Source organism: Montipora foliosa, chromosome 10, assembly GCF_036669935.1.
Source record: "Montipora foliosa isolate CH-2021 chromosome 10, ASM3666993v2, whole genome shotgun sequence".
Taxonomy (NCBI): Eukaryota; Metazoa; Cnidaria; class Anthozoa; order Scleractinia; family Acroporidae; genus Montipora; species Montipora foliosa.
Genome location: NC_090878.1, coordinates 17,402,102 through 17,429,888, shown reverse-complemented (window position 1 = coordinate 17,429,888; position 27,787 = coordinate 17,402,102). Strand labels below are relative to the sequence as shown.

The 27,787-nt window shown below is 40.9% G+C and overlaps 1 protein-coding gene across 1 annotated transcript in view; it reads left to right on the top strand.

Annotated features, from left to right (window-relative positions):
• LOC137973595 (tubulin polyglutamylase TTLL7-like) overlaps positions 1–27,787 on the top strand; it is a 35,560-nt gene that overhangs the window by 5,621 nt on the left and 2,152 nt on the right. The window contains exons 5-25 of the mRNA XM_068820437.1: positions 422–484; positions 1,386–1,481; positions 1,876–1,948; positions 2,606–2,701; positions 5,720–5,767; positions 8,275–8,366; positions 11,197–11,269; positions 12,444–12,602; positions 14,348–14,442; positions 16,058–16,151; positions 16,867–16,914; positions 17,591–17,653; positions 18,424–18,517; positions 18,722–18,774; positions 19,505–19,603; positions 20,162–20,404; positions 20,557–20,691; positions 22,615–22,695; positions 23,666–23,826; positions 24,392–24,440; positions 25,651–25,793. Of these exons, the coding sequence (XP_068676538.1) occupies positions 422–484; positions 1,386–1,481; positions 1,876–1,948; positions 2,606–2,701; positions 5,720–5,767; positions 8,275–8,366; positions 11,197–11,269; positions 12,444–12,602; positions 14,348–14,442; positions 16,058–16,151; positions 16,867–16,914; positions 17,591–17,653; positions 18,424–18,517; positions 18,722–18,774; positions 19,505–19,603; positions 20,162–20,404; positions 20,557–20,691; positions 22,615–22,695; positions 23,666–23,826; positions 24,392–24,440; positions 25,651–25,793 (2,058 nt within the window). The remainder of the gene's footprint in view (positions 1–421; positions 485–1,385; positions 1,482–1,875; positions 1,949–2,605; positions 2,702–5,719; positions 5,768–8,274; positions 8,367–11,196; positions 11,270–12,443; positions 12,603–14,347; positions 14,443–16,057; positions 16,152–16,866; positions 16,915–17,590; positions 17,654–18,423; positions 18,518–18,721; positions 18,775–19,504; positions 19,604–20,161; positions 20,405–20,556; positions 20,692–22,614; positions 22,696–23,665; positions 23,827–24,391; positions 24,441–25,650; positions 25,794–27,787) is intronic.

Genomic DNA, 27,787 nt, shown 5'->3' with positions numbered 1-27,787 from the left:
CTTTGCACGCCCTGCACGTGCATTTTTCATTTTTGTACATTTCTTTCACGTTTTCGTAAATCTGGGACGTGAAATGACCAATGCTCAAGTTTTGCGGAGAACGTGAACACAAGGCAGCAAATTTGAATTGTCTGTCGTAGCTTCAACACCGCACCTCCTAATTCAGTTCCGGGAAAGTTGCACTAGTTTTTAGAAGTTAGACAAACCGACCCAATGACGAAAAAGATAAATAAACCTGAACTTGCAATTTTAAAAGACGTTTTCGTCACCGTCGCGTCGTAGATCTTAAACTCCGAAATAGGTCACAAAGGAACACTTCGTGTTGGGTGTCAAAAAATTGGGCGTGCCTTTAATTTGGACACAAGTGTCCGATACTCAGATTTCACTTTCGTTTATCGACTTCTTTTTTGTCCAATTTTAGAATGCAACGGGCTCATCCCGAAGAATACAACTTTATTCCTCAAACATGGGTTTTCCCAGCAGAGTATCCTTTGAAAAAAATGAGCATATTAAAAAATAACTTTTCTATAAAGGAGCAAGTGAATTTAGTAGTAATTACGAGAGGGTCTCAATGTATGGCCAGTTGTTTATCGCTACCGGTTTGTTTTATAGGCCTAACGGCTGAATTTTTGCCCGTTTTAGGACAAATGGATAACGCCATTAAGAACCTATGATAGCAGTTTACATTGAGTATCATAGTCAGTTATAAACATTTTTTCAAGTTGTGTTTACTTAAAGGATTGCGTTAAACATATAGTTCATGTACATGGACTGATTATGAAACTCTGGAAACTTCAAAAGCGAGAACAGTGACCTCGCGCTTCATGTTCACAACTAAAGTGACTAAAGTGATGAAAACTTTAGATTAGTTCAATTTTAGAAAAAAATGCGTGGTTTGTGCATGGTCAGGACCAAAACAGCGAACACAAACCGATGTACTTTTGTGAACTGTTTATCAGTCGCTAAGTCACAATCCTGCTTTAAAAGGAGAGACCCTTTTTCGATTTTTCGTCTTTTTGGACCACAACCTGGCCAATAGAGTTGAACATATCCACATAAAAATGCGCGATATGAATGAAAAATTAAACAGGCAAATGGACTATACGAGGACGGCGGTCACAACCAGCTCCTCTTGTAGGGAACAACCACTTACAGTCACGTGTTTCAAAAGCACGTGACTGTGAGATAACTCTGTCACTGGGTCAAAGCTCACATTCTTAATTGAAAGCACATGTCTTACTAAAGAGATTCAGAAGTTGTAAGGGGAACAGTTTCGACCATTGCAAACTGATTCTCAATAGGACTGGAAGCAAAGAAATTAACTCTTCAGCTCTTACCAAGGAACCTAATACCCGATTTTCCTTAATTGGTTTGTTATCAATCAGGTATGCTGCATTTCAAGGTTACTGCAGAGAGCTAAAGAAGAGAAAGAAATACAAGACCTTCATAGTTAAACCAGCCAATGGTGCTATGGGAAACGGGTAATTAATCCAAGGAAAGAAAAGGAAAGGAACTTTATTTAAGTGTCTAGTCGTTCTAGCGCTGGAGCACTAATAGGGGACACTGTAAACTGAAATTAACAATGAAAGGAAATCAAGTTAAAGGTTGGTTTTTGAGGAGAGGGGAAACCGCAGTACTCGGAGAAAACCTCTCGGTGCAGAGTAGAGAACCAACAAGCTCAACCCACATATGACGCCGAGTATGGGAATCGAACCCAGGCCATATTTGTGGGAGGCGAGTGCTCTCACCACTACGCCCTCCAAGCACTCCAAAGGCACTTTTAGTCTTTTTCACCCTGGATACTGTGTTAAGGAAAAACCAAAATTTACGACTTGTTGCGAGATCAATTCTAATTTGCCTTGTCACCATTTTCAGAATTTCTTTGATAAGAAATGGTGACAGACTCCCATCTCATGAGCTGATGGTAATTCAAGAATATATCGACAAGGTATGGTTAAAATAGAAACCTGGGCCCGGGTCTTCAAAAGCCGATTAGCGCTAATCCCTGAATAAAAATTAACCAAGGAGTTTATTTCACTACTCCCGAATTCTGTTTAACGCTGATATAAGGCAAACCTTTACATTAGAAGAAGTCAATCTCGAAAAAGGAAAATAAGCAAAAGAAACTTTCACCAAAAAGTTGGTCAGATCGGAAAAAAAAGCCTAAAAATAAATCATAAGAAGTCTCGGAATCGGAGGCCTGGTACCCCAGCATCATAGCTGTGGAGTCAGGAAAACAACAAGACGTGAACCCAAAATCAATATAGCGGAAAAGTTGGTGGATGTTGTTGCAAAATTAAGACAGCGTGGGAAAAAGGATCAACTACCGAAACTCCTATGCGACATAAAAATGGTTTGAAAACGTCGTTACCTATTTATTTATTTATTTATTTTTTGAAAATGCCAAAAATTTGGGTCGGTCGCACGACACTAAACGGAGAAAAAATAGGGGATGGCCTCTTGGGTATAAGAATTTGGGGTAAGCTTCCCTTCGGTCCTGAACGAGGGTAGTACAGGCGGGCATTTTCTCAATACGTGTCGTCGTATGTCCAATGGAAGGCTTACTGCACTAGTTACAATACGTTTTTTTTCTTCCAAATCTTAGCCATTCCTTCTTGAGGGATTCAAGTTTGACCTAAGAGTGTATGTTTTAGTAACATCCTGTGATCCATTACGAATTTTCCTCTACAACGATGGACTTGTGAGTAAATTATTTATTCTCGAAACAGTCAAATTATGATGCTGATCATTGCAGTTATTAACGCTACTTGAGCAATAATGAAAGGAAAGCCTGAAAAATTTAGGCTGTCCCGCTTTCGTTACTGATCAAGTAGCGTTAATTAATAACTGCGATGATCAGCATCATAACTTGATTATCTCTCCGCAGTTCAAATATATATAACTTTCGTCATATAGAAACAGTAGCGCACATAATAGTGTTATCCTCTGACACCAGTTGTCCAATGGCCGTGAAACTTTATCCAGTGGGTAAGTCATTGTCCAGAGTATAAAATATACGTTCGCCAAGGTTTTCGTCATGGTTCACGACGGGAACGGCATCGAGAACGTCATGTAAAAACATAAATTCAAGTTATTGCGATCACTTCGCGACTATTCCAAGCTTTTTAATATGACAAAGGTGTGACGGTCCTTCAGGAATGAAACCGTTACGAGCGGCGCTAAATTTAGGGGAGAAAAATGAAAATTTATCTGCCAGTGCTGACGTTCTCCGTAACACCTCAAACTTGGTTATTTCACGTTGTTGCTTTGCTGGCGACTGCAAAGAAATGGACAAAAATGAAAAACACACGTGCAGGGCGCGTAAAGCCATTGTTTTTGTCACTGAATATGCAAATTTGTAACGTTCTCGTTGCCGTCGCAGTTGTCGTTGCTAAAGCTCCCTATTGGGGAGCTTAAGAAACCACGACGGCTACGGCGACGAAAACGTCACTTCAAAATATAAGTTTGAGCTATTCTAAGTACTTCATGATTATTCCATCTTGTTTATATTATTCAATAAGCCAAGTGTCCTATAACTGGATTGGTACGGACGGATTTGAAGTAAAGAGTGACTGAAAGATTCACTGTAGTTTGTCCACGTTGTCGTCAAAACCTGAAAATTGGTCGTTTCACGTTAGTAATGTTGACGAGTACGGGAGATAATTGTTAAAAAAAGCGTGCCGGACGTGCAGCACGATCATTTTGGCTCTTTTAACCAATAATATTACTGCTTTTTGGCGTTGGCGTTGTCGTTGCCGTAGTCGTCGTCGTTTCTTAAACTCCCTATTAGGGAGCTTAAGATCTACGACGACGACGTCGGCGAAAACGCCTCAAGACAATATCATTGGTTAAAAGAGCACAAGTAATCGTGCTGCACGTGCAGCACGGATTTTAGCTCATATTTTTGCGGTTCTCTGCATGACGACGACGTGAAATCACTAAATTTTAGGTTTTGAAGACAACGTGAGCACGCAACAGAGAATCTTTCATTCTCTATTTTCAGTCTGAAACCGCTCGTACCAATTTATTTTTCGGATACCTCGCCCACATTGTACGAAGTGAACGAGGTGGAATAATCGCGAAAGATTTTTACTAGAGCAAAGTTCTATTTTGAGGTGGACGTTTTCGTCGCCGTCGCCGTCGTAGATCTTAAGGTCCCTAACAACGTGAAATGGCCAAATTTGAAGGTTAATGGAGGACTTCAGCACTTGAGGATAAATTTTCATTTTCTCCCCTAAATTAAGCTTGACTCAATGATCGGTTTCAAGCTTGAGAGACTGCCACACCATTGTCATCTTAAAAAGTTTGGAATAGTCGCGAAGTGATTACAATAACGCGAATTTATATTTTGAGATGACATTCTCGTTGCCGTTCCCGTTCCGTCGTCGTTGCTAAAGCTGATTAATGATGAGAGTGACTACAATGGGCAAGTCATACAAGTCATACTGAAACAAACTACTGTTACAGTTGCTTTGATAATTGCTGAATTATTAAACTAAAACTATTACTCTCCTCTGGCGCTGTCAACGTTTTTGAAGTACTTTATCTAGGTGTGTTTTCTAGTTTAATGGGGACAAGTTGTGCATACAACGGGGATGGAGTAGGGCCCATAGCAACCGTAGAAACTACAAGGAAAAGGAACCGCTTATGGTTGCGCTCGACTGCGGTCGGCTTCTCTTGTGTTTGCTGATATTCATTTCGTGTCCAGAGAATAACTGTTACGTAGTGACCAATGCGCATAAAAGAAGCAAGGATTCTTCTCAGATAAGGTGCCCTCGTTGTCGGAAAAAAAAAAAACCAAAATGTGATCGTTGAAATATGTAAAAAAAAAAAAAAATCGCATAATTGACAGAATGTCATTCGATGGCGCCGTTAGGAAAACAGTTGTATAGGAACCTTTGTATATTATGTTTTGTCTAGTAATCGATCGTAGTTATTGCGGATAGCTAAGTGTCGTTGGCTTATGAACCTTTGACTTTCCTATAGAGGGTCCTCAATAAAATGTAGAAACGGAAAGACAGTTCTCGATTGTGCAAAATATGTGTAAATTTATTTCATACTCAACAGAATATCGCGTTTCTGATTCTTCAATCAGGATGGCAAATGAATAATATAAGGTTATAGAGTGCAATAGAGCGACTTTCGTATGACCTTGAAACAGTGTTCGCAATTTGTATCACGAACCAATGTTTGGCAAGCTTAAGATAAAGCTTCTCCTTATTCCCGCCAAGGAAACTATTAATGTGGGCGGTAAACAGTTCGATTGCCCAATCACATTACTGCATTTCAATGAGGTCAAAGCGAAATGCCGATCGCTTTCCAGAAAGTTCCATGGAGAGATGACGTTGTTTGCATCGCTAAGCCAATGAAACTTTGGGATCGTTTGTTTTTGTTCGATAAGCCAATAGAATGCTTTGCATTTTTGTTTCCGTTCTTTTTTTACGTTTATTTTTCAATGTCGCATAAAAGTCGCTCTGTCGAAGTTGCTACGGAAACGCAGTGATGGAGTAATTTTGTTGAGTATACAATAACAAATCGAATGATATGTACTCGTGATGTTTTGAAAGTTCTCAAATTGCGCTTGCCTATGGCTCGTGCACTTCTAACACTTTTCAATACATCAATCGTCTCCATGAATCACGAAATGTATTGGCCTTCATACGTATAAATAATATCTATATACAGAGAGAGAGTTATTCATTCTGTTGTTCTTGTGAAGGTTCGCATGGGAACACAAGTCTATGAAGCCCCTTCTGATAATAACCTGGTAAGAACCAACGTTTTATACCCAAGTATAACGCGAAGGAATGACTTACGGCCCCCTTCCCCCCAGAGAGATTTGGTATCGCGTAAACGTTGAACGACAAAGTGCTCGACTATTACTTGCCACAAAAGCCTGAAGATTCCCCTGTTGAAATGTTGCTCTCTTTTGGGAAGTTGCTCGTTTTTCCGTGGACGCAAGGCTAAATCTATCTATTGGGAGTTAACCAAACGCGAGGAAAGAATGTGTTTTTGCTTGTTTCTGTTCGTCTTTTCTTTTGGTTAGGGTTAGGGTTAGAACACGGACTCTTGCCACACCCCAAAATACGCTTAGTAGCGGTAATGGTATAATGTTGTAACCGTTGACGACCGTTATTATTGAAATTTCTGGGAATGCGCAGAGGAGCCGGAAGTCCGTGATTCTCGGACTGTGGGCAGACTCCGTGTTCTAGGCGCTGACCAAATGAAAAGTGGATTCTAGGGACGGGAATTCGCTTTTTTGTTATTATCTTTTGTTTTTTTTTTTTTGGGGGGGGGGGGGGGAGATTATTTGCATTAAAACAATGGATATTCAGTTTACAAAAACATGATACAGTCTCAAGAGTAAATAACTTGTACATTATGGGATGGTGAAATTAGTTAACATTCCATCTCGTTCACATCTTACGATGTAAGCGAAGTATCCTTAACATAAATTGGTTGCAGCGGTTACGAGTACAAATAGAGGATGAAGGGCTCATATTTTCATGTTCACGTTGTCATCTAAACCTCAAATGAGTTTGGTGATCTCACGTCGTTGTTATGTAGAGTACCTCCAAAAAATGTAACGTGCAGCACGTTCATTTTACCTCTTTTAACAAATGATATTATTATTTTGCGGCGTTGTCGTTGTCGTCGCTGTGATCGTTTCTATGGATCCGGAGTTTAAGCAAAGACGACGGCTACGGCTACCGCAACGCCACAAAGCAAGAATATGACTGGTTAAAAGAGGAAAAATACTCGTGCTGCACGTGCAGCACGAATTTCCGTCCATTTCTCTGCCGTACTCCACAAACAACACCATGAAGTCGCCAAATTTTATGTTTTGACGACAACGCGAACATATAACCACGAAACAGTCCTTTTCTGTTTTGACTTTAAAACCGTTCGTACCCATCCAGTTATAGGATAGTTTGCCCGTATTGTACAAGGTGAACAAGACGGAATAACCGCGAAATACTTGCGATAGCGCTAACTTGCATTTTGGGCTGCCGTTTTCGTTGCCGTAGTCGTCGTCTTTGCTTAAACTCCCTTCTTAAACTCTTTAGTATGCGACGTTTTTGAGGCATGGACAGAAACCAGAAGTGCGCTGTTTTTCTTTCTTCACAATACCACATCTATATTGCTAAGTTTTGTTTCACTGTTAGAGACGAATAGTTTAAAAATCTGGGAAATACTTCTTTCCTGGCATGCGAAATGTTAATTCAGTCCGCGGCTCAAAAACGAAGCTCCCTAATTCAACTATTTTACGAGAGATGTAGCGTCGCGTGTACCGCAAACGGAAAACGTCGGTATGAAATTTTCACCTTGTCAAAAATACCAAAAACTTGTTTTATTTGAGCACTTTTCTTGTCTGTTATTTAACAATTATTCCATAAGTGTCCGTTGGATATGAGTTGGCCAGCTATACCCAGTCTCATATCCAACAATCGCGAATGGAATAATAGACCTTATTCAAAAATGGCGGTCACATTTATTCTCGGTTTTCACATGACGTCACGACCGCCATGTTGGTGCCCTAAACAAAGAAAAGGCGGCCATGTTGGTGCCCCGACCAAATCCTCCGGGAATTTAACTCTATTATTATGCAAACGCTTCCTTTTGTTTTCGTTGAAAAACATGGCTGTTGATCACGTGAGTGAAAACCAGCAATAGTTTTTTTGTCCACGTGCAAATTAGCCTACCAAGCCTCATTTTAGAGCAAGAATTCTTTTCATTTCACTGTATGGTATCGAGGCTTGGTAGGCTAATTTGCACTTCGACAAAAGAATTATAAATTGACCGCCATTTATGAATAAGGTCTATTGTTTTATTAAATTTTTATTAAATTCTGAACGCTTGGGCACTTAGACCAATCGATAAGCAATGAGGTAACTGATAACCCATGACCAATAACCGATAATCCGATAACTGAATGACCGTACTAGGCCACACGGTATAGGAGCTGATAACCGAGACTGACTGAACCAATCAGAAGGCTAGAAACGCAATATTCGAAGTCCAAAATTTAATAATTACGGAGATTCGGACACTCCTCAAAAGAGGGGGACCTCTAAGGATAAGAAAATTTTCATGCTCTTATAACAATCAGTGGCCTGCCGTTTGCTGGGTCACGTGAACGCGCAATGCTAAATCTCTCTATAAAAGAAAGCCAATCCAACATTCGCACCAGCACTTTCTTGTACTTGCATCGCTTATAGCTTATTTAAGTTGCGCCTATTAATTTTCTGTTTTTGTTTATTTTTTGTTCAAAAGGACGAGCTGTTTATGCATCTTACAAATTATTCAATAAATAAACACAACGAAAATTTCCATCGGGATGACTGTGACGACAGCGGGAGTAAAAGGTGACAAGTTGATTAAATTTTTAATTATATTAACTGAAGTAAATTTTGCGAATGTGAGAGAATGTTTAACACATATTAAATGAAATGAAAGGTGTTACAATTGAACCCACTGGGAACTCGGAAAAATCCGAGCCCCAGATGGGATTCGAACCCACGACCCTCCGTGATCTAGTACGGATGCTCTAACCACTGAGCTAGCTACTGGAGACTCTATGGTGAGCAAGGGTGAAATGTGGGCATTTGACTCGAGCTGCATCACGCAGCCACAGAGTCAAATATCGACTGACAGCATAGCTCATAACTGCATCGCGCAGTCACATTGAGAGCATCATTGAACGATGCGGCCAACCAACCACCAAAGTGAGCGATGCAGTTATGAGCTATGCTGTCAGTCGATATTTGACTCTGTGGCTGCGTGATGCAGCTCGAGTCAAATACCCACATTTCACCCTTGCTCACCATAGAGTCTCCAGTAGCTCAGTGGTTAGAGTATCCGTACTAAATCACGGAGGGTCGTGGGTTCGAATCCAATCTGGGGCTCGGATTTTTCCGAGTTCCCAGTGGGTTCAATTGTAACACCTTTCATTTCATTTAATATGAAGTAAATTTTAGCAGTTTTTAAGAAACGGTCCAGATAAGAACGAAAGCAACAACGGCAACGAACATGTTGGAATTCAATTGGTATGCAAAAAGGTGATAACTTTTCTATTGTCTGTACTTACTTCTGATTGGCTTAAACAGCAAAAGTTAACAAAACTTCATAAAAACAGTATTATATTCATCCTTACTTTCCAACCATCTTCCATCTTTCATCTGGTCTCAGTTTAAATGAATTCCACAGAAATCGTATGTGGGGAACATGTAAAATTGTAAACGTTTCTTGGCTTTTGTTTTCAACTCTTGTGATTGGTAAAAATCTTTTAACACAAAAAACACCCTTTCAAAGTGGGCTGTAAATGAATTTTATTGCGTTAACGGCTTTCCTGTAGGTTTATGCATTCTCCGTGTAAAAATGATAACATTCCTATGTGGGGAAAGCCCCGTTGCCGCATAACAAAGGAAATTGCTATCAAACTTATTTTATTTTAGCGGATCAAGAACCATCCGCAAAAATTAAACTCCGCAAAATAAAACGACTACTCGGTAGATGACACTGTACGTTGCTTCAATGCAATCGACGGACTCGTTTTGATAAAGAGGGAATAGAATTTGGGCACTCGCGTTTTCCCGTGCTTTGCGTTGTGATTGGCTCGTGTGATTGCCTGAGTCTACTGTGATTGGGTGCAGTAAATGTTAACGGTAGCAGGCAGAAACGTACAATTCTCTTTCTAGGTCTGCACTTTGATCTTTTCAACGGTCAGCCTATTCTTAGACAAGTTTTCTCACAAGGGGCTGTTAACACGGCGGAAGGAAGATTCCAGCACCAGAAAGATCATCTGTTGTCTGCACTCAGTTTACAAGCAGAACATTTTGCTCAGCTTAAGAAGTGGGACCTTTTTAGCCGAGCTATCTCAGTACATGAAGATGCTAGCTCCAGTTAAACTTCGCCAGTCCGAAGTAGCTTACTGTTTCGAAGTAGTCCAATCCGAGGTTTCACTGCGGACATGAACACGAACATGGCGATGGCCTAGTCTGCAGTAATTTTGCTCTACTAAGTATTAAGCATCACCCAAACCGGCGAAATGTCTGCATGGAAATTAAGCAAAGAATCGTTTTTCACTCTAGCGTCTTCCGAGTTCACGGATCTTTCTTCCTTCGTGTAAAAAACGCCTGATCATAAAATTTGTCCTGCAAGTCCATCCACTTTAAATCCCAAGTGTGATAAGATAAATAATTCATTTAGTAAGGCCTAATGCCTAGAAAGGGACTACGTCATCCAACGCGCATGCGTAAGTAAGCCAGAAAGCTTTTGAAAACGTCGGCCCAATTTTTTTTTTCAATTTGCCTAAGAGTTCTAGTTGCTTATTAGATCTACTCTTCAGAAGGCTTGAAGAGTTCGAAAAACACAGGCACACCAGAGCTTCTCTCTGTGCGGCGAGAACGTGTGACAATGGCCAGGAACCCATGACTCGGAGCTTACAACTCCATTATGTTCGTGTCACGGCGTTTTCACAAACCAATTTATTTTTAGATTGAATTTCCCGCTAATGAGACTCCCACAGGCGCCCAATGATCCATTATAAGAAACTAACCTGACGTCATAGGGTCGCAGAATCTGAACTGCCCTTGTTATTTTCGGAAAAAGTAGTCTAAAAATAAGTGAATGAGGGGGATAGTTTCTAAAGAAACTGTGGTGCTGCGTCGTTTGAATTTATCAACGGAGTTGATAATGTAAATTGGCCACCTTACAGAGATTCTAACCTGACGTTTCGAGCGTTAGCCCTTCGTCATCGCTGTGACGAAGGGCTAACGCTCGAAATGTCAGCTTTTAGAACCTCTGTACGGTGGCCAATTTACATCATCAACTCCTTTGAGAAAGCCAGATTTTTGTAGTCTAAAAATAGGTCGGCCTGGGAAAATGCCGTGAAAATAGGCCCAGTTTGGGAGTTGTAGACTCCGGTTCATGGGTTCCTGCAATGGCTGAATAGCAAAACATTTGTGATGAGCTCTATGAAGATTAGTGCCAGCCGGACCCTACTGCGCATGAGCCCCAGCTGACAAGGTCCCTTAAACATGAAAGAAACCCATGACACAATAAACGGCTTTTGTCACGGGCCCTTTGGGGTAATCAACTGAAAATCCCTCGCTTGCACATCTAGGAGATCTTGTAGCATTTCTTTGTTTGACAAGGACATCATTCACTGAATTGCTCATTTGATTTCTCTCTCAGGTCTTTCAAATTTCTCAACGAGTGGTTAAAATCCATGGACTACGATGTGAATTTTCTTTGGCATAGTATAACGGTGAGCTCGAAACTAAAAACCAACTTTGGTGAATATTGCTCGCGTTTCGTAGCAGGGCCTTTGTTTAGCGATACAGCGTTAACTTCTCGAACGCCACGAAAAATGTTTTTCAGGACAATCGCAAAAGCTTGAAATGCGCCCAAGGTCAAATATTTGCGCAACATTCGCCTTATTAAAGCGCGTACCCTGTGTTTGCGTTTTACATATAAGCCCAGTTAGATGGAAGTCTAAGGCCGAGACGCATTTGGCGACGAGTCGCGGCGAAACGTTTCAGGCGCTAGTCGCTCCGTGTATTCTGGTTTCAAAACATGTCGCTGCGACTAAACGCTCGTTAGAGCCTGCTTTTCACTAGCGACGCAAGCACATAGACCACTTTCATAAATGGCGACCACGTTTACATTCTTTTATATTTATGTTAATTAGACCTACTGCCTTCATTTTGAAACAAATGTTCTTTTGAAATTCGCTTGTCGTAGCGAGGCTAGAAAAGGCTTATTAGCATTAAAACAAAAGGATATTTTATTTGGCGGCCATTATGAAAGAGGTCTATAAGGGCGCTTATTTCACCGTGAAAACGGGGTTGACGCAAGCATAAGTAGAAGCCCAAGCACAAGCACAAACATTGTTGCGGAAACATTGTTCCCCGAAATGTTTCCTCGTCGCGCAAACGGGGAAACATTTGCTGAGAAAGCAAGATGTTTCTGAACAAGTTCAGAAACGTTTTTGCTTCCCAGGAAGCAAAATTTAATTCCGCAACAAACGTTTCCTGGGGCCGCAAACGGGGAAACATTTGCATCCGCAACAACGTTTCCTCGTAATTTGTGGGCGCCTTAACGCCACTCATACATTTTTAATTCGTGTATATTTATTTCCCAAGACTTGAGATACTTGCGAAGTGATGCGATTTTATGTTTTGAGGTTCTGGTTGTCATTGACGCAGCCATTCCTTGACCCGTCTACTTCTAGCGATCGTTATAAATTATAATTGTAATTATAATAATTATTTTTATAATTATAATAATAATAATCTACTTCTAGCGATCTTTATAAATTATATCTATAATAATTATAATTATAATTATAGCGTAGCCATTCCTTGACCCGTTTACTTCTAGCGACCTTTAAACTGGATTATTAGGATGTCTTTTTACTCTGTCCAACTTGTGTCTATCAGGATGTTCTTGTGAAGACCTTGATAGTAGCTCAGCCTTACATTCTTCATTCATACCGCATGTGTCGCCCTGGAGCACCACCAGCCAGCGAAAGCGTCTCCTTTGAGATTCTTGGATTTGACATCTTGTTGGACAGGAAACTCAGACCGTGGCTTTTAGAGGTGAGACACCGAGAATGGGTGCAAATAAATTAAACTTGCTTTCTGGCGCGAAATGCCGCGCGCGGAGGTCACGCGAGATGACACGCCCCAGATCTGCGGCTTATGCCTGCTTGAGATTTCGCGATCCATAAAAAAAGGGTTTCTGCGCAGGCCACAACGAGCAAGGGTATTTTGTAGAACGACGAACTTGAGCAATTGTGGTAGTGCACGTCTGCAGTAGGACGGCCTAAGCGCCGATTAGCTTTTAGTTATTGTTGCGTGTATGTGCAATTATTACCCGGTCAAATACCGATTTTGCAACGTTCGGCGTTTGGTATTCGACGTTGGACCTTCTGCCAAATACCCCCGCCGGGCTCCAACAGCTACACATGTACAAGTTTAACTTTCGATTATGTGTTTCATAGTTTGTTGAAATAAATGAAAATAAATGAATTATCAAAACCTTTTCAGTTGTCAGAATATGGAGTGATGTCTGCGCCAAAAATATGCTCACCTCTCAAGTTTCGCAAAATGTTGGCTGTTTATTGGGTGCAATTATGTCCAGGGTAGCGGCAAAATAAGATACACTCACTTTGTCTTACGCGAAAAATTGCGATCGAGGGCCTTTGCGCGCGTGAGAGCGAGAGGTCGCGTCGCCAGTGGAAAGAGCTAATGTACACGGTATACTCAGTTTTTTTAAGAATCCTAACCTGACTTCAGCTTCACCAAATAGTCGACCCGACATAGTTTCTAAAGGAGGTAGTTTTTAAAGAAACTATGGTGCTGCGTCGGTGGGGAAGTAGTACACAAACATTTGGTTTTATCAACGGAGTTGAAAATGTAAATTGACCACCGTACGTACAGGGATTCTAAAAGCTGACGTTTCGAGCGTTACCCTTCGTCATTCGCTCTGACGAAGGGCTAACGTTAGAAACGTCAGCTTTTAGAATCCCTGTACGGTGGTCAATTTACATTATCAACTCCGTTGATAAAACCAGAGTTTTGACGACACAGTTTCTGTTTATTGGACAACGCTTTAATGGGACTGGCTTCCTGATCCTGATTTTCTAACACTTGACGTAGGCCCCTCAACTCGGGGATGTCTCGGCTTACATATGGTCTCAACAACATTGGCAACTTCGTGCCAATGGGAGTAATGTGTGAATTTTTTTTAACGTCTCCAAAGTTTGACAATCACGAACTTGAGGGAGACACCAGAATACATGTCCATCAACCTATCATCATACCTAACCTCCTATAAAGGGTTCCGAAAAGTGAATTACGTATCGCCGATGGCAACTGATACAGCTAGAAAAGTTTCATCGGATATATCTACTTACAATCCTGAACACCAAGTGGTACATCGAGTATATCGTATCACCAATACTCGTCAGGGATTCTTGTGACTTGCATTGAGGCTTTGAGTTTTTGAACAAGGGCTGTGAGACTGGCCTACGATTTATCGTCCTTATCTGAGAAGACTACAGCATCTAGCCATTTGCAGGTGTCACTACAAATGTTGCACTTTCTCCTCAGCTATTTTTAAGACTCTGAGTGTTGGTCCGGCCGAGCTTGAACTAGCATCCTCCCACACAGAGTTGCGATGCTGAACCGGACTGAGCTATTCCCCCTTGCCAATGTTAGGAAAACCTTGTGTAAGATATCCGACATTAACTACATCGAGTGTATGTAGTATGGAGGGAGAACATATTCATTTGTTCTTGGGTTCTTTTGGATGACACTTCTTACATCTTGTTTTCTCGAAGGTTAATCGTTCTCCTAGCTTTGGCACAGATACCAAACTGGACAGTGAAATCAAAGGAGGGGCTTTGTCGGACACTTTCAACTTACTTAACATCAGGTATAAATGTCGCAAATACTTAATTCTGCTCGGGAGTATAGCAGACATTTGGGTAACAACAAACAACAAACAACAATAACAATAACAACAACAACAACGTTTATTACATACAATACTGGTTACAATGAAAAGTTTGTCCACCCAAATTTAGCAAGGCTAATCGAGTTGGGTGAAGCAAACATACGAAAGGAAATAATTAAGACTGAATGTGTTATAAAGATGTGAGGTACTACTCTAACAGTGGTATTCTAGTTAATTGATTGCTGATAATCTTAAGATTCAATAAATATTTGGCAAAAAGGTTTACTCTGGATGAAGGATATCACAAATAGCAAGTTAAGATTCTTTCGAATAAAAGAACAGAGGAATAGCAGTGATAGGGAATTCATTCAATGCATTTAAAGTAGATTAATTGAATTGAACTAAGATTACCTTTTAATTTTTAAGACTAATATCATTTGGCAAAATGCTTTATTCTATGAGTAATTTCACAAGTTTCTAGATAAGAGTCTTCAGAAATTAAAATATCGAAAAGGAGACTTGTTATTTTCCCAGTGAAGTCGTTAAGGGGATTCTATTCCAGCATAGTTAATAGAGGGGAATGGTTATGAAACCCGACAAATTTCTTTGTTGTAGGTTTTTGTTTTCTTTTTTGACTTTGACCGTGCACAAAACACAATAGTTGATTACTCCGTACTGAGGAACTAACCAATAGAAACGTATTGGTTTCGTAATTCATGCATAGTGTATGAGCGCAAAACATAAGATTGTGCACGATCGTGGACTTTCCAACCTAAATCTTGGCATCTTTGTTTGCTCCTTTGATGTTTGCCGAGCTTCCAAACTAGTCCCCTCTAATTAACTAAGATTCGAGATAGTTGATCCAGTTCATGAGAAAGAATTTAGCTGAATTGAGAGTCTAGAGCTTTGCGTATGGAAATTGTTTCAAGCAGCTAACCGTGTTAAAATGCGTCCTCAGTGTTTTTATTCGGCGGTCATGGAGAACTTGAAACTGGACTATTTAGCACTCAGTTTGTTCACTGGAAACGGTGGGCAGCTGGTTGCCATTCGAGCATGAAAATCGTATTCTAACTTGAGTTTCTCTCTTTTGAAAAATTGCTCGATATCTGTGGGTCTCTTAATTTTTGGCAAAACGCAAATTTCTTCCGGGCATTTGCCGTTTGCCCTAAACGCGATGCTAAATCTCTCTAACCGAGCCTCAACTTTACGTTGAGGTCACTACTACAAGACTGTAAATGTGTTATGTCGTTCTGTATCAAGAGCGTGTGAGGTAAGAGACTGACTCCCTCATATTTGAAATCTGTTATCAGTTCCGTTTCATATTGCTTGGTTATTTCTCAGACGTCACCTGATTGGTCAGTTTGTATGAAAGTGGACCGCGCAGTCATGGTAACAACAGATAAAAATAGCTCTTGCAGCACGGACGTGTTCTAAAAATAGGTTTCAAATAATTGTAATGGGGCAGAGGAATTCTCCCTCTTACCTCATATTCTCTTGGCTGTGTGAATTCAAGATAAATATATTCTGCAAAAAGAATGCAAAACCACTCTCGATAGGGAAAATGTAGTTCTATTTGATGTTATTGTTATTCCAGAGCAAGCGACAAGAGACGGGGCATAGCGGCGGAGAAGGCAGAAGCCCAGAAAAGATTGCTTACGCAACCGAAAAGAAGCGAGTACTCCATGTCGGTAAGTGATTTAAGCGCATTTTTCATGTGTCGTAAACACAGATGATGCGCTTTACCGGAATTTTGTAGACTTCGGTACTGCGCATGCCTAGTATGGTGCCAGAGTCATATCTTAGTAGCTAATAGACATTTTCGATGTCTTGAAATTCAGCTTGAAAGAGAGGTTTAGAGAACGAAGACAAAGGAAAGTGGATGATATGCAAATATTTTTCACATTCCTTCCAACCCTCGCTGTCCTTCCAACCCTTCCTTGTCCTCGCTGCCTTATTATTAAGCTGAATATTTGATATTTCGAAAATGGCGTATTCACGGGTACCAAACTGAGAAAGTCGTTCTCAAATATCTCTAAAGAGAGTTGTGAGCGATGGCCGTTCGCATTTTACAGCATCATTTACACCGTCGAAGCCAGTCGTAATGAGACACCCAACCGGCTGTAACAGAAAAAGAAAAAAATCTGAAACTCTACAGGGATCTAAAACTAAGGCCACCGAAAAGATTTAAATCTAATGTCGTCGTAAATAACAGAGCTAAGCTCATCCGAATGAAATCACCTACCTTATCAAGTTTGGACACCCGACAAAAGTTAACCATTTCTTTCAAAAAATTATATTTGCGGCCTTAAACGTTTAAAACAGATTCTTTTTCGCCATAGATTTGTCCACTAGTAGATCGCAAAACTCACTTTTATATTGCCCTTTGTTGTGTTCTTTTGACAGGAATTGGAAAAGAAAAAGTTGATTTTAAACAAACGGCGAACTGAACTGGTAGGTTAAAAGGAGTGTAACAAGCCATCCTTTGCTGCTTACGGAAGGTGACGAAGCAGATATGCATTAGAATTTAACATAGAAGCTTAATTTGGTCTTATATCGGATTTTCTTTCCTAAGCGTATTTCCAGCAGGCATTTGTGTAATGTTTACTTGTTCACTTAATGTGTCTTCTACGTCATAATTATTTCATCCTATCCCGGATCCTTCCATGTAAGTCGTCACATGAAGGAAACTAATGTAACTTTCCTGACGCCATCTCTCAAGTTATGCAGATGTAGGGATAACCCTTGAAGACATCCCCCGTTGCTAAGGCAAAAAATACCATGATGGCACGAAATGTGCGAAACATCTTGGTCTCGGACGCACAATGATGGCGTTTAAAGTAAAGTAAAGTAAAGCAACCATATTTAACGTCGATAACTCGTAACAGTAATTCAACTGACAAACCTGAGGTCGACGGTGCTCTCATTTTACTCCCCCCTCTCCATCAGTGCTCCGTTTTACGGGTATTTAAAGCTACTTAGCTACACGGAAAGGAAAGAAGTCGAAACAAGGATGCGAGATCCGGGAATCGAACTCAGGACCTCTTGCACCAAGGCCGCGCACTAACCGACTGTGCCATCCTTGCTCCTTGTTTCAATCGGTAAATTGATTTATTTTTTATGGTTTTAGAGAGACAGGCTGACTCAAATAAGAAGAGATGCTGCGAGAGAAGAATTTGAGAATTTGAATATGGTGTGTAGAAAGAGCCTCAAAGTCGTTATTGAGTTCTTTCATCTTCATTGTTATACAGACGTTATCATTTATTTGATGGTATTCACCGTCCCTCATCGCCACCACGTTGGTGGGCGAAAACAAAAGATCTGCTATTAGCTCGTTTTGTTTGTCCACCAGCAATTGCACATTACATCATTGCTATCTGTGTCTCAGGAGATTGATTTCAAACCATCTGTTGGCCACTTTGAGGTTGCGTGGGGGACAGGGTCGGGAGTCTTATTGAATTGCATTGTGGGACTGTCTTGGGAACGAGCCACTGTTTTTAGCAATCGTTTACTTTGCAAAGCAAAAAGACTTTCGTATATTGTACGATAACAATTACCTTCGGGTTAAATGTTTATAACTTATGTTGTTAGTAAGTAAACGTCGTATGTACCACGATCTCACTGACCTTTTGATGAAATCTGTTAGTTTTCCGGACAATTTCAGCGGCACCTTGGCAAGCGAGCCATCGTTTTAAAATAAATTACCCTTGTACAATATTCTGGTGGTTTAGGAAGCTCAGTTCGTGGTATGTAGCTTTCTTGCAACTTGAGTTCTTGCTCCGCGTACACAATGATGAATAGTTGTCCCCCAAAACAGTGCTACAATGCAATTTAACAAGACTCTCGACCCTGTTTCCCGCGCAACCTCAAAGTGGCCAAGAGACCCAGAGAATATGAAGTAACATAGCAAACCCCTGTGATCCTCGATAACTATTTGAGTGTTTTGTGTTATCTATTTCCCAGGGCAATTTTCGCCGAATATTTCCCCCAGAAGACAAAACCCGAAGAGAAAAGTACAACGGACTTTTGGCGGATGCCTTTAAGCTTTTCCTGTCAGGTATGAATTGTTTCCATTCGTGCACTGAATCATGCTTTTTTCAAGCAAGAATTTACCTGGGAAAACGACAAATAACCTTGTTATAATTAATTGACGGTGACTTTATCCTGAAAAAAAAAAAAAGAAAGAAGCTCTTTAAGACGTTAGAACTGGTTCTTTCCAGCTGTTCCTTCCTTTCATTTTCTTATTTACTTTATGTCTTAGGGAGAGCTACATCTCTTCAAAAGGACAACAATCAGCCATTTAGTACGCTTAGGGTAAGGACTATAGATTAAACAAAAACACATCCTCTGAATGGTGCATTTTTTCATGTTGACTCGGGAATACAACCAAGGCAAGAAGGTATTTTTGTTTTTTGGAGCGTGCTTGGCTTTTACAGAGGAAAAGCATGCCTTAGAATGTCACCTGCTCTTTTTCCAGTTCGCGGATGGGTTCTTTATCTCTCCCAATCCATTGATATTTGTGCTTATACTCAGTACCTCCAAAGTCCTATCACAAGTAGTCACTCGTCCAGAACAATGCCATGCAATACACCTTATTCCAAAATGGCCGCCATTTAAATATTCTTTTGTTTTTATTCAAATTAGCCCTTGATGCCTCGTTCTTAAGCTTAAAATTCAAAAGAATATTTTATCTTGAAAGGTGCAACAAGGGCCAATTTGTATCCGCATAAATCAGCGGCCATTTGGAATAAGGTGGATAGCGTAACCGAACCATAACAAAATTCTCTTGAAGTCAAGTGTATGAATTCAAAATGCCCCCACCCCTCCCCAGCTTTTCCCCAGCCATCCCCACTCTTTTCCCCAGATCCATGACGCAAAAATACAGGACCAAGAGAATGTTTTTTTCTCGGCAATTGAAGCTGTACAAGTACAGGCGAATAAAATTAGTTCTTGGCATTTGTCCTAAATTCAGAAACCGTCAATGCAACCCGAACGTTTCGCTTTGCTTACAGTTGAAATAGTTTTCATTTCTCATTTCTGGCAGGAAGAAGAAATTCTCGATTTATTAGAGCAGTGTGAAGCTGATGAGAATGTTACATTTGACACGAAATCTGGAAACCGTCCAATAAGCAAGGGACCCAAGGTTGGAGCTTGCATTGTAATTTTGTGTGGGAATATACTAATCCGCTTTTCAACACTATACATTCACACGAGATTACGCTCGCTTATTGCGAACAAAGTGTTCCATAGGGGATAGTGGATGTTTACTCCTGCGGTGTGCACCAGTGGTTAGGGCGTTGGGTTTGCATGTGGGTGCCCCTGCCACTTGGGATTCTTAATCAATGTTTCTGTTAAGTGTTCGAATAGGATCCCATTACCCGGAGCTTCCATCTGTATTGTACGCTTGAGTGTGACGTACATATGGTTCACATACGTCACATACGTGTGACGTAATAAATGGCTGACCATAGATTGGCTATTGTGAAAACACCCTCTAAACCCCTCCTTCCCCCCCCCCCTCCTGCGAGGTGATTCTAAAAATAAAAGGAGATACGAGAAATGGTTGACTCAAGCGTACAGTACAGATGGAAGCTGGATTTTCTTTTTTTCCAAAAATAAAGAAAAAAAACGAGTTATCCAGAAAATATACTTATGTAAATTAGCAGTCTTTGTAATACTGTTTTTATCGCTTTGTTTTCAGCCTTTGCCATCAATGCCAAGTGCTAAGTCGACCGCAAGTAAAATTGAATCGTCGTCATCTTCCACTTCTGCGTCTTCGAACACGCAAAATCTGTCGTCATCATCGCTTTCGTCATCATTACGTCCCACGTCAGCGCAAAATTCTCCAAACTCAGCCAATCGCATCACTGCATTACCGCGTTCCTCCACACAGAGAATCGTGGCGTCCTCGTCCTCTCCTCCAATGAAATTCAATCCTGTTGTAGTAAGTGACGTTTACGAATGAGGTTCCATTTCATGACTTCGCTAAGATAGACGTAGACTCGGTCAAACCGGTTGATATGTTTTGCACTCGTATCTTTGACAGCTTAAACACTGCGTGACAAAATTTTGTTCATTGCCATTGTTTTCTCTTAGGACTCAGTTTTTCTAGATGCTGCTATCAAGGAGAGAGAAGAAGAAATGAGCCGGCGAACCCTGGAGGCTTTGCTGGACATGAGGATCAAATTTCCAGGCAGAACAGATGAAGAAGCAGAGATGATTTTAGAAAGCGTAAGTAAATGAAGAAATCACTTAGATTTCTACCTTTTCTTTGTAGAATCGATCGATGTGGGATGCTCCCCTTTTGTCTTTTAGGTTTAGGCCAAGTCAGGTTTTGGCTATGTGTATGCATTTTATTTGCGTCCATTATTTGCTGAACCAATCCCGAGCTAGAAGCGACGCCATGACAGTGGCGGCAAAATGAATGGGGACGCGACCAAATGCTAGGTTTTCTTGAGTGAAATGAGCGTGCTGCACGTGCGACATGCATCTTAACACATTTCTTTCCCGTCCCTTGAAAATCAAAAACTTTTGCTGAACTCATTTGAAGACAACGGGAGCGTAAAACAGTCAATCTTTCGTTCACGTAGTTTCTTAGGAAGAGAAGGGCAAAGCAATGCACCAAAATGTAAAACGCACGTGCAGGGCGTGCAAAGGCAATGCTTTTGTTCATTGCAGCTGTTGTTTTCTGCCGTCGTCGATGTCGTCGAAGTCGCATTCGCTGAATCTCCCCCTGGTGTCGTGTTTTGTCTCGAGTTGCTTATTTTTCCTTTAAGGTCACTCTAGTTATTTTACAATGAAGCTGATGAAGAGAAAAGATCACTTTCTGCTATGGTGACTCTGAGATACACGGAAAAAGTCTTAGCATAGTTAATCTAGGGACTGGTTACGAAACCCTGGGAATTTCAAAAGAAGGAACAATACAGTCGCAATTAGATGTTGAACCGACCGTGACCCTGCACAATCTTTTGTTTTTGGTTCGCAAGTTAATTTGGAATAAATTAGTCGAAGCTTTTGATTGGTTATCCTGCCAAAAAAAGCGTGTTTTTGTCGCGTTTTGTGCAGGGTCAAGGCCAAAAAAGCGAACAAAAACATGAGACAAAGAAACTTGTCGATTTTCATAAGCAGCCTACTTCTATTAAATATGGTCTTAGTGATCTTTCGCAAGAATCAAACCTGCGACCTTCCGGTTACTATATAGTTAAGGTGGTCTACAAATGAGTTATATAACCTCATTTACCAGGGTTAAGGTGTGACATCTCCTTCATAGGCCACTTCAGAAAATACCATAATACTCATTGTTTGTCCCCCCACATTTTGCATATGCATTGTTCCCAGTTTCTCTTGGGACTTACAATGGTCCCAAGAGAAAACAAAACCATGCTTATGCAAAATTTGGGGAGACAAACAAAAAGTATTATGATATTTTCCCAAGACGCCTATTACATTGAACCTAATGATTGTCTTGTCAAGCCCTCGGCGTGGTTCACAAATGCGACACCGACCCGAATGCAAAGGCGAGGAAACACACGTGAAATTTACCGCATTCCAAACGCATTCGCAAGTGCTTACTCAGGAAAGGGAAACTTTTTCATTCTCTGCTTCTTGCAGTTGCGATTGCGTGTGAACTGGGAAAATGCAAACCCAAACGAAAGCCTAAGGTAACAATACATACCAGTCCCTTGTGACCTCGATTAAAGATGAACTTTACGGACGACCTTAGACAGCAAAGGCCAGAACCAGGTTGATGACCATCGGTTTTCGTTAAAACAATGGTTTGCTGGGGGTGCTCAGTCTCGCGGGCTCAGAAAACCAAGTTGTGGTCATTGTTATTTAAGGTTCGAATTTTACGGGGTCAGCCTCGGCCGCCATTTTGAAATATTATCCCCACTGCGCCTGCGTATGTTATCCATACGTTTGGGTTATTCGTGTGAACGTCGTGCGCTTGCATTTGCGTTCGGAGTTGTCTTTACATTTGCGTTTAACATGTGAAACAGTCTCATGTTACACTTGGCTACTCTTCTTGCAATCCACTCTGCAGTTTCGTTGCGGAAGCAATCTAATTTCTAATTTTTCAACGAAATTCAGTGCTTGCGAAACAACTTTTCATAGATTTACTCAGTTTAGTTGACATTCCTTTTGCCTTCCTTGTAGATTCAAGATAACTGGAAATTTCATAAACCAAGAGTCGCTTCCTATTGGTTGGTTAAACTTGATTCGATAAAGCGAAGAAAGGTAAGAGCTGCTGCAACCCTAAAACGAGCTACTCAGACAGAGGTAGTTAACTCGACCTCTGGGATGAATTGGTTTGCGAAAGGAAGGAAGGAAGGAAGGAAGGACTAGTGTCTTTGCCAGACCTTAATTGCCAAGATAGAAGGGGACATTTTAATGGAGAGGAGTGCTTCCAGCCTCTTTTCTTTGAGGTCCACATCGTGGGGAAAATATTTCATGTGACGTGCTTAAGGTGGCTCAGACCAGTCTCAACAATTTGAAGGGATTATCTCTACAACACTGTTTTACGTAATAGCAATTTTTGTGGTGCCAAATGAAACACCGATAATTGCTTGACAAGATGCACTAAGACAGGAGCCCATCCTGACCAAGAATGAAAGGTGATAAGAGTGTTGTTATGTCATGGGTGGGCTCCCAGTACAGACACAAACAAGTCTATTTTTAGAATACCCGTTCCCGCGAAAATTATTTGTTATGTCCCTGCAAAAAGTGTATCGAAAAATGAGTCCATTAGTGAATCTGCTGGAGCAAGATCGCAAATTGATAGAGAGGCACTCCTATCTAATTAATTGCTTGGATGCAATAGGTCACCATGGCAACAAAAGAGCCACCTAAATACACCCTTTATTTTGACTTAAAACTCTTATACTGAAAAACGAATTCGGTGACCCCCAACTTTTGTCGCTGGAAAAGTAATAAGCAGGCTGAAATAAAACTCTCTGGAGCAGATTTAAAGCCACCTTACCATCTTTTGATGGTGAAGATGAAGATCTGTGTCATTTAACTCATTCACGTGACCAGAACAAGGCCCTCTGGTGGGGTAATGACAGTATGATTTATTTTTATTGATAATTTTGGCCATGTTTATTTGAAAAAAAAAAAGTTTCTATACATGGCCGTAAAAGCTGTAAGCTGTGAGCTGTAATCGTGGCTGTTCTTCCAGTTCATATATTGCTTTCGTTTTGTCCCTTAGGTTGTAGATATCGTGAAGACAAACGTCAGAGCCATCTTGCAGCGTGTGTGGCGCTCGTCCGAGGTCGATAGCCTTCGCCTCTGTCGTGTTTTCTCGCGTGTTTTCAATAGGCTGTTATGGAGTCATGGACAAGGATTATGGAACTGCTTCTCAAACTTAGGGTATGTTTAGAGCCTGCCTTCTAAGTCATCTCATTTTGACTATTCTTAGCATTTTCATCCTGTTCAATGTCGAAAAAAGTGTGGTATGTACTGTTTAACGAGCAGTAGTGTTTTTAAACACTGATTGGTTTAAAAACACGAGGAGTAACCGATAAAACACGTGCTGCGAGATTTTTGAACGGCTTCAAAAGCATTCCAAAAAAAAACATTGTGGCTCGGGAGTCCGAACAAAACTTCAACTGATTCATTGTGAGGGGAAGATGTTAGCATACAAAAATACAAGCCGGGCCTTATTGTTATTCTTTATATAAAAGAATTCCGGCAAAGAGTGTTTTATCGAGTTTAAGGCTCATACAATTAATTGACCAATTAATTAATTAATTAATTCAATCATTATATAAACCCTTTTAATGTGTGCGTTCCACATGCAAAAAAATAAATAAACAGGAAAAGCACATGGAGGACAAGAATCGAAAAGTAAATGGCTATCAAAGTGAGGTATCAGTTGCTCTCTTGTGACGATAAGCTCCTAACGTAGTGATGCTTGTCTCTCTCCTTTTCCTAGAAATTCTTGGGAGACGATATTCAGCAAAAGCACAGAGGTGTTGTCAGTGGTAAGTTGTAATCAATCAAATCTATTTTTTTAATTAAATTAATCTGGTTTGATTACTAGACTTGGTGTCACGCGTGGGTTGACTTTGTTGGTTCTCTACTCTCTTCGAGAGGTTTTTTCTCTGGGACTTCGGTTTTCCCCTCTCCTCGAAAACCGTATGATTTGATACAGCTGTATGAGTTGATTTGATTTGACTTACACGATGCCTCCAATTAGTTCTCCATCGCTAGGTACAGTCGACATTTAAGTATTATTTTTATGATTATTATTATTATTATGATGATGATGATGATGATTATCATTATAATTATTATCGTCAACGACTTTAAGTGCCCGTCATCTTAACCAACTCTTCCACCGCAAAAATTGTCCCCAAAATGTCGGGTTGCTCAGGAATGGACCCAGGGGGAATGGCGTAGCTGACTGGTGACGTTTTGTTTTCCCATAATACCAGTTGTGTTAGAAAGCCGCAGGTCATCTCAGGGAGGTGGGCTGAGCACCCCCTGAACCCTCCCCCTAGATCCACCTTTATTGCTTTATTACACCTTGTTTCTCCCCCCCCCCCCCCCCCTCCCACTTCCTCCCATGGTTTTGAAAAATGGGAAAACTGGCCGAAGTTTCACCTCCGTCATGTATGGGTTGAGTTTCCGGGTCCGCTACTCTGCTCTGAGAGTTTTTTTCCGAGTCCTCCGGTTGTCCACTTTCACGAAATTTAAACATTTGCTTTTTGCCCCCTTAACTTGAATTCAATCAGTAGAGCACTTGCGTGAGGCTATTTATAATAAAGTTTCGATAGAACGCGCACTCTGAATGGTTAAAACAGCGTGCTTTAGTCTATGAGAGTACAGATGTGCGGCTGACGCTACTCGTAGGACTTAGAAAATAACGTTTTCCGAAAATTTTTGTCCAATACTTGATGAAACTAAACAGTACTTTATGACAGTTTAAAACAAATAAAGAAGCCTCGCCTGTGATCTGTTTTGAGGATCTTGTTCCCATAAATTTGACTGTAGTTCATTCATACAGCACAACGAATGGTCCGAACGCAGCAGCAGTTTCTTTACCAGTACTTACGTGATCCGTGTGCACAAAAAGATCAGGAAGCACGCATGCGTAGACTGAATTTGACTGCGTGTGTTTTGATGTTACAATGATGACTAAGTCTACTTGCATTCATTTTACTTTAAAATTGCATTTCATGTTATTTTCAGACGGAAATGAGTTGCTGTCGTAGAATCGTGCAACTCTGTCGTGACTGTTTGCTGGTTGTCTATCAATTTGCCGCTGACGCTAAAGCTGCGGGCGCTGGTTCTGCTTTGTCGGAGTCGACGACCCCTCAGGGCGCTTTCACGAGGTTAGTTTGTCAACAGTGTTCAAGAAATATTGCGTTTTTAGTTTTCCCGTTGGAGGAAATGAAAAAGGGATTAACGGTTCCCAATTTCAACGATACGGCGGCCATTTTGATTTCTTTTCTTTGAAAAGATATTATGGGATGCCCAGGGGCCATGAGGCAAAATAGAAATCAAGATTACCGCCGTATCGTCGAAGTAGTCTATTTAGAACTATATGATGCAAAATGGATCTTTTTTCACACAAAGCTTAAGTACATTCAACGTAACAAGAATAGATACAAGACAAATAAATGAGAGTATTGCAAACAGGAAGGCCGAAAAGTAGTTCAAGAGTATATACCAGCTGGTCAAATAATTACTAATCAGGAAAACTAAGTAATGTAAATATGAAAGCTAGACGAAAAATCGATGTTGATTAAACTTTTTAAGTGTGAGAAGTCGAAGTAAAATTAATCCAAAGTAACCTGTTAACTAACATTTGAAGCTATCTACGATGGACACTTATTGTAATGGATTTTCAAAGTAGATCCGCGCAGCCTTTATCGAACGGCGTGTATAGAAAGAAATGATTTAACTGAAAAATGTACAGTAATGAAAGCCAGTTGGCTATTTCCAAAGCAGATAAAGGAGTTTAGTTTCTAATGCCCCGTTCACACCAAACCGTAACCGTGTCTTGAAGATGTTTAGTTAAACACGGTTTCAAAGTGTTTTCTTTTTTAATCATGTCTACTGATTTTTGTCGACAACACATTTAGCACAGGTCAAAGCATGTATTCAAACTCACCTGAACCTTATGTAAAAGCCAGTCCTACATTTTTCTGTGAGTAGTTTCATTCGTTAAAACCAGGTTAATTAAACATGTTTTGTTGGCGAGAATGGGGTATACTGTAGTGCTGCGTCGGTGGAGAAGTAAAACACAGAAATGGGTTTATCAACTGAGTTGATATAACCTGTTGCAGGCTCCCAAATAGTCGGGAAAACGAAAACAACTGACCGTGAAAAGCGAGTGGGGGCTTGGGTCGAGGCAAGGCGCCCAAGCCCCCACTCATTTCGCGCACGCATTATTTTTCTCTATTCCTGGGGGAGCCTGGAACAGGCTAAGTTGATAAGGCAAATTGATTACCGTAAAGAAGTTTCGAGCGTTAGCCCTTCGTCAGAGCGAAATGACTCACTTAAGTGAAATGACCCGTGCATTCGCTCTGACGGAGGGCTAACGCTGGAAATGGGTTTATCAACCAAGTTGATACAGTATGGTAAATTGACCACCGTAGAGAAATGACGTTTCAAGCGTTAGCACCAACCTCGTTCCCAGGATGATCGAAGGAGGAAGAGAGGGGTCCCTGGGAACGAGGTTGCGGTAGCCCTTCATCGGAGAACCGTCAGTTTTCAAATTTACTCTACGGTTGTCAATTTACCATATCAACTCAGTTGATAAACCCCTTTCTGGATTTCCAAAGCCAGAGCACGTTACTGAGATCTTGCTATCATTGCAGTTGTGGACGTTACTTGAGCAAATCACGAGCTAAAGCGATCTAGCACGCGCGTTTTTGAGACGCAGACGACAACCGGAAGAGAACATTTCGCGCGCTAGGACAGTGGTGTCTCCCAGATTTTTATACTAATCATCTCTAATGGCGAAAAGATACTTAGCAATGTAAATGTGGTTGTGTGAAGACAAGTTAAAAATGAAAACAGCTCACTTCCAGTTGCCGTCCGCGTCTCAAACACGCGCATGCTTAAGCTCCCTAAATTATGAAGGAAAGGAAAGCCTGTAAAATTCGAGCTTCAACGGGATTCGAACCCAGGCCTCTGCGACACCGGTGAAATGCTCTACCAATTGATGGTTTGCCTCTGGCGTCACGGCGGCCATGTTGGTGTACAGAACAATGCTTTAAAATGTCTTTTGGGAATTTGACGCTGTTAGAGCAACTTTCGTATGACCTTGAAAAATAAACGTGAAAACAGAACGTAAACAAAAATGCAGAACAGTTAATTG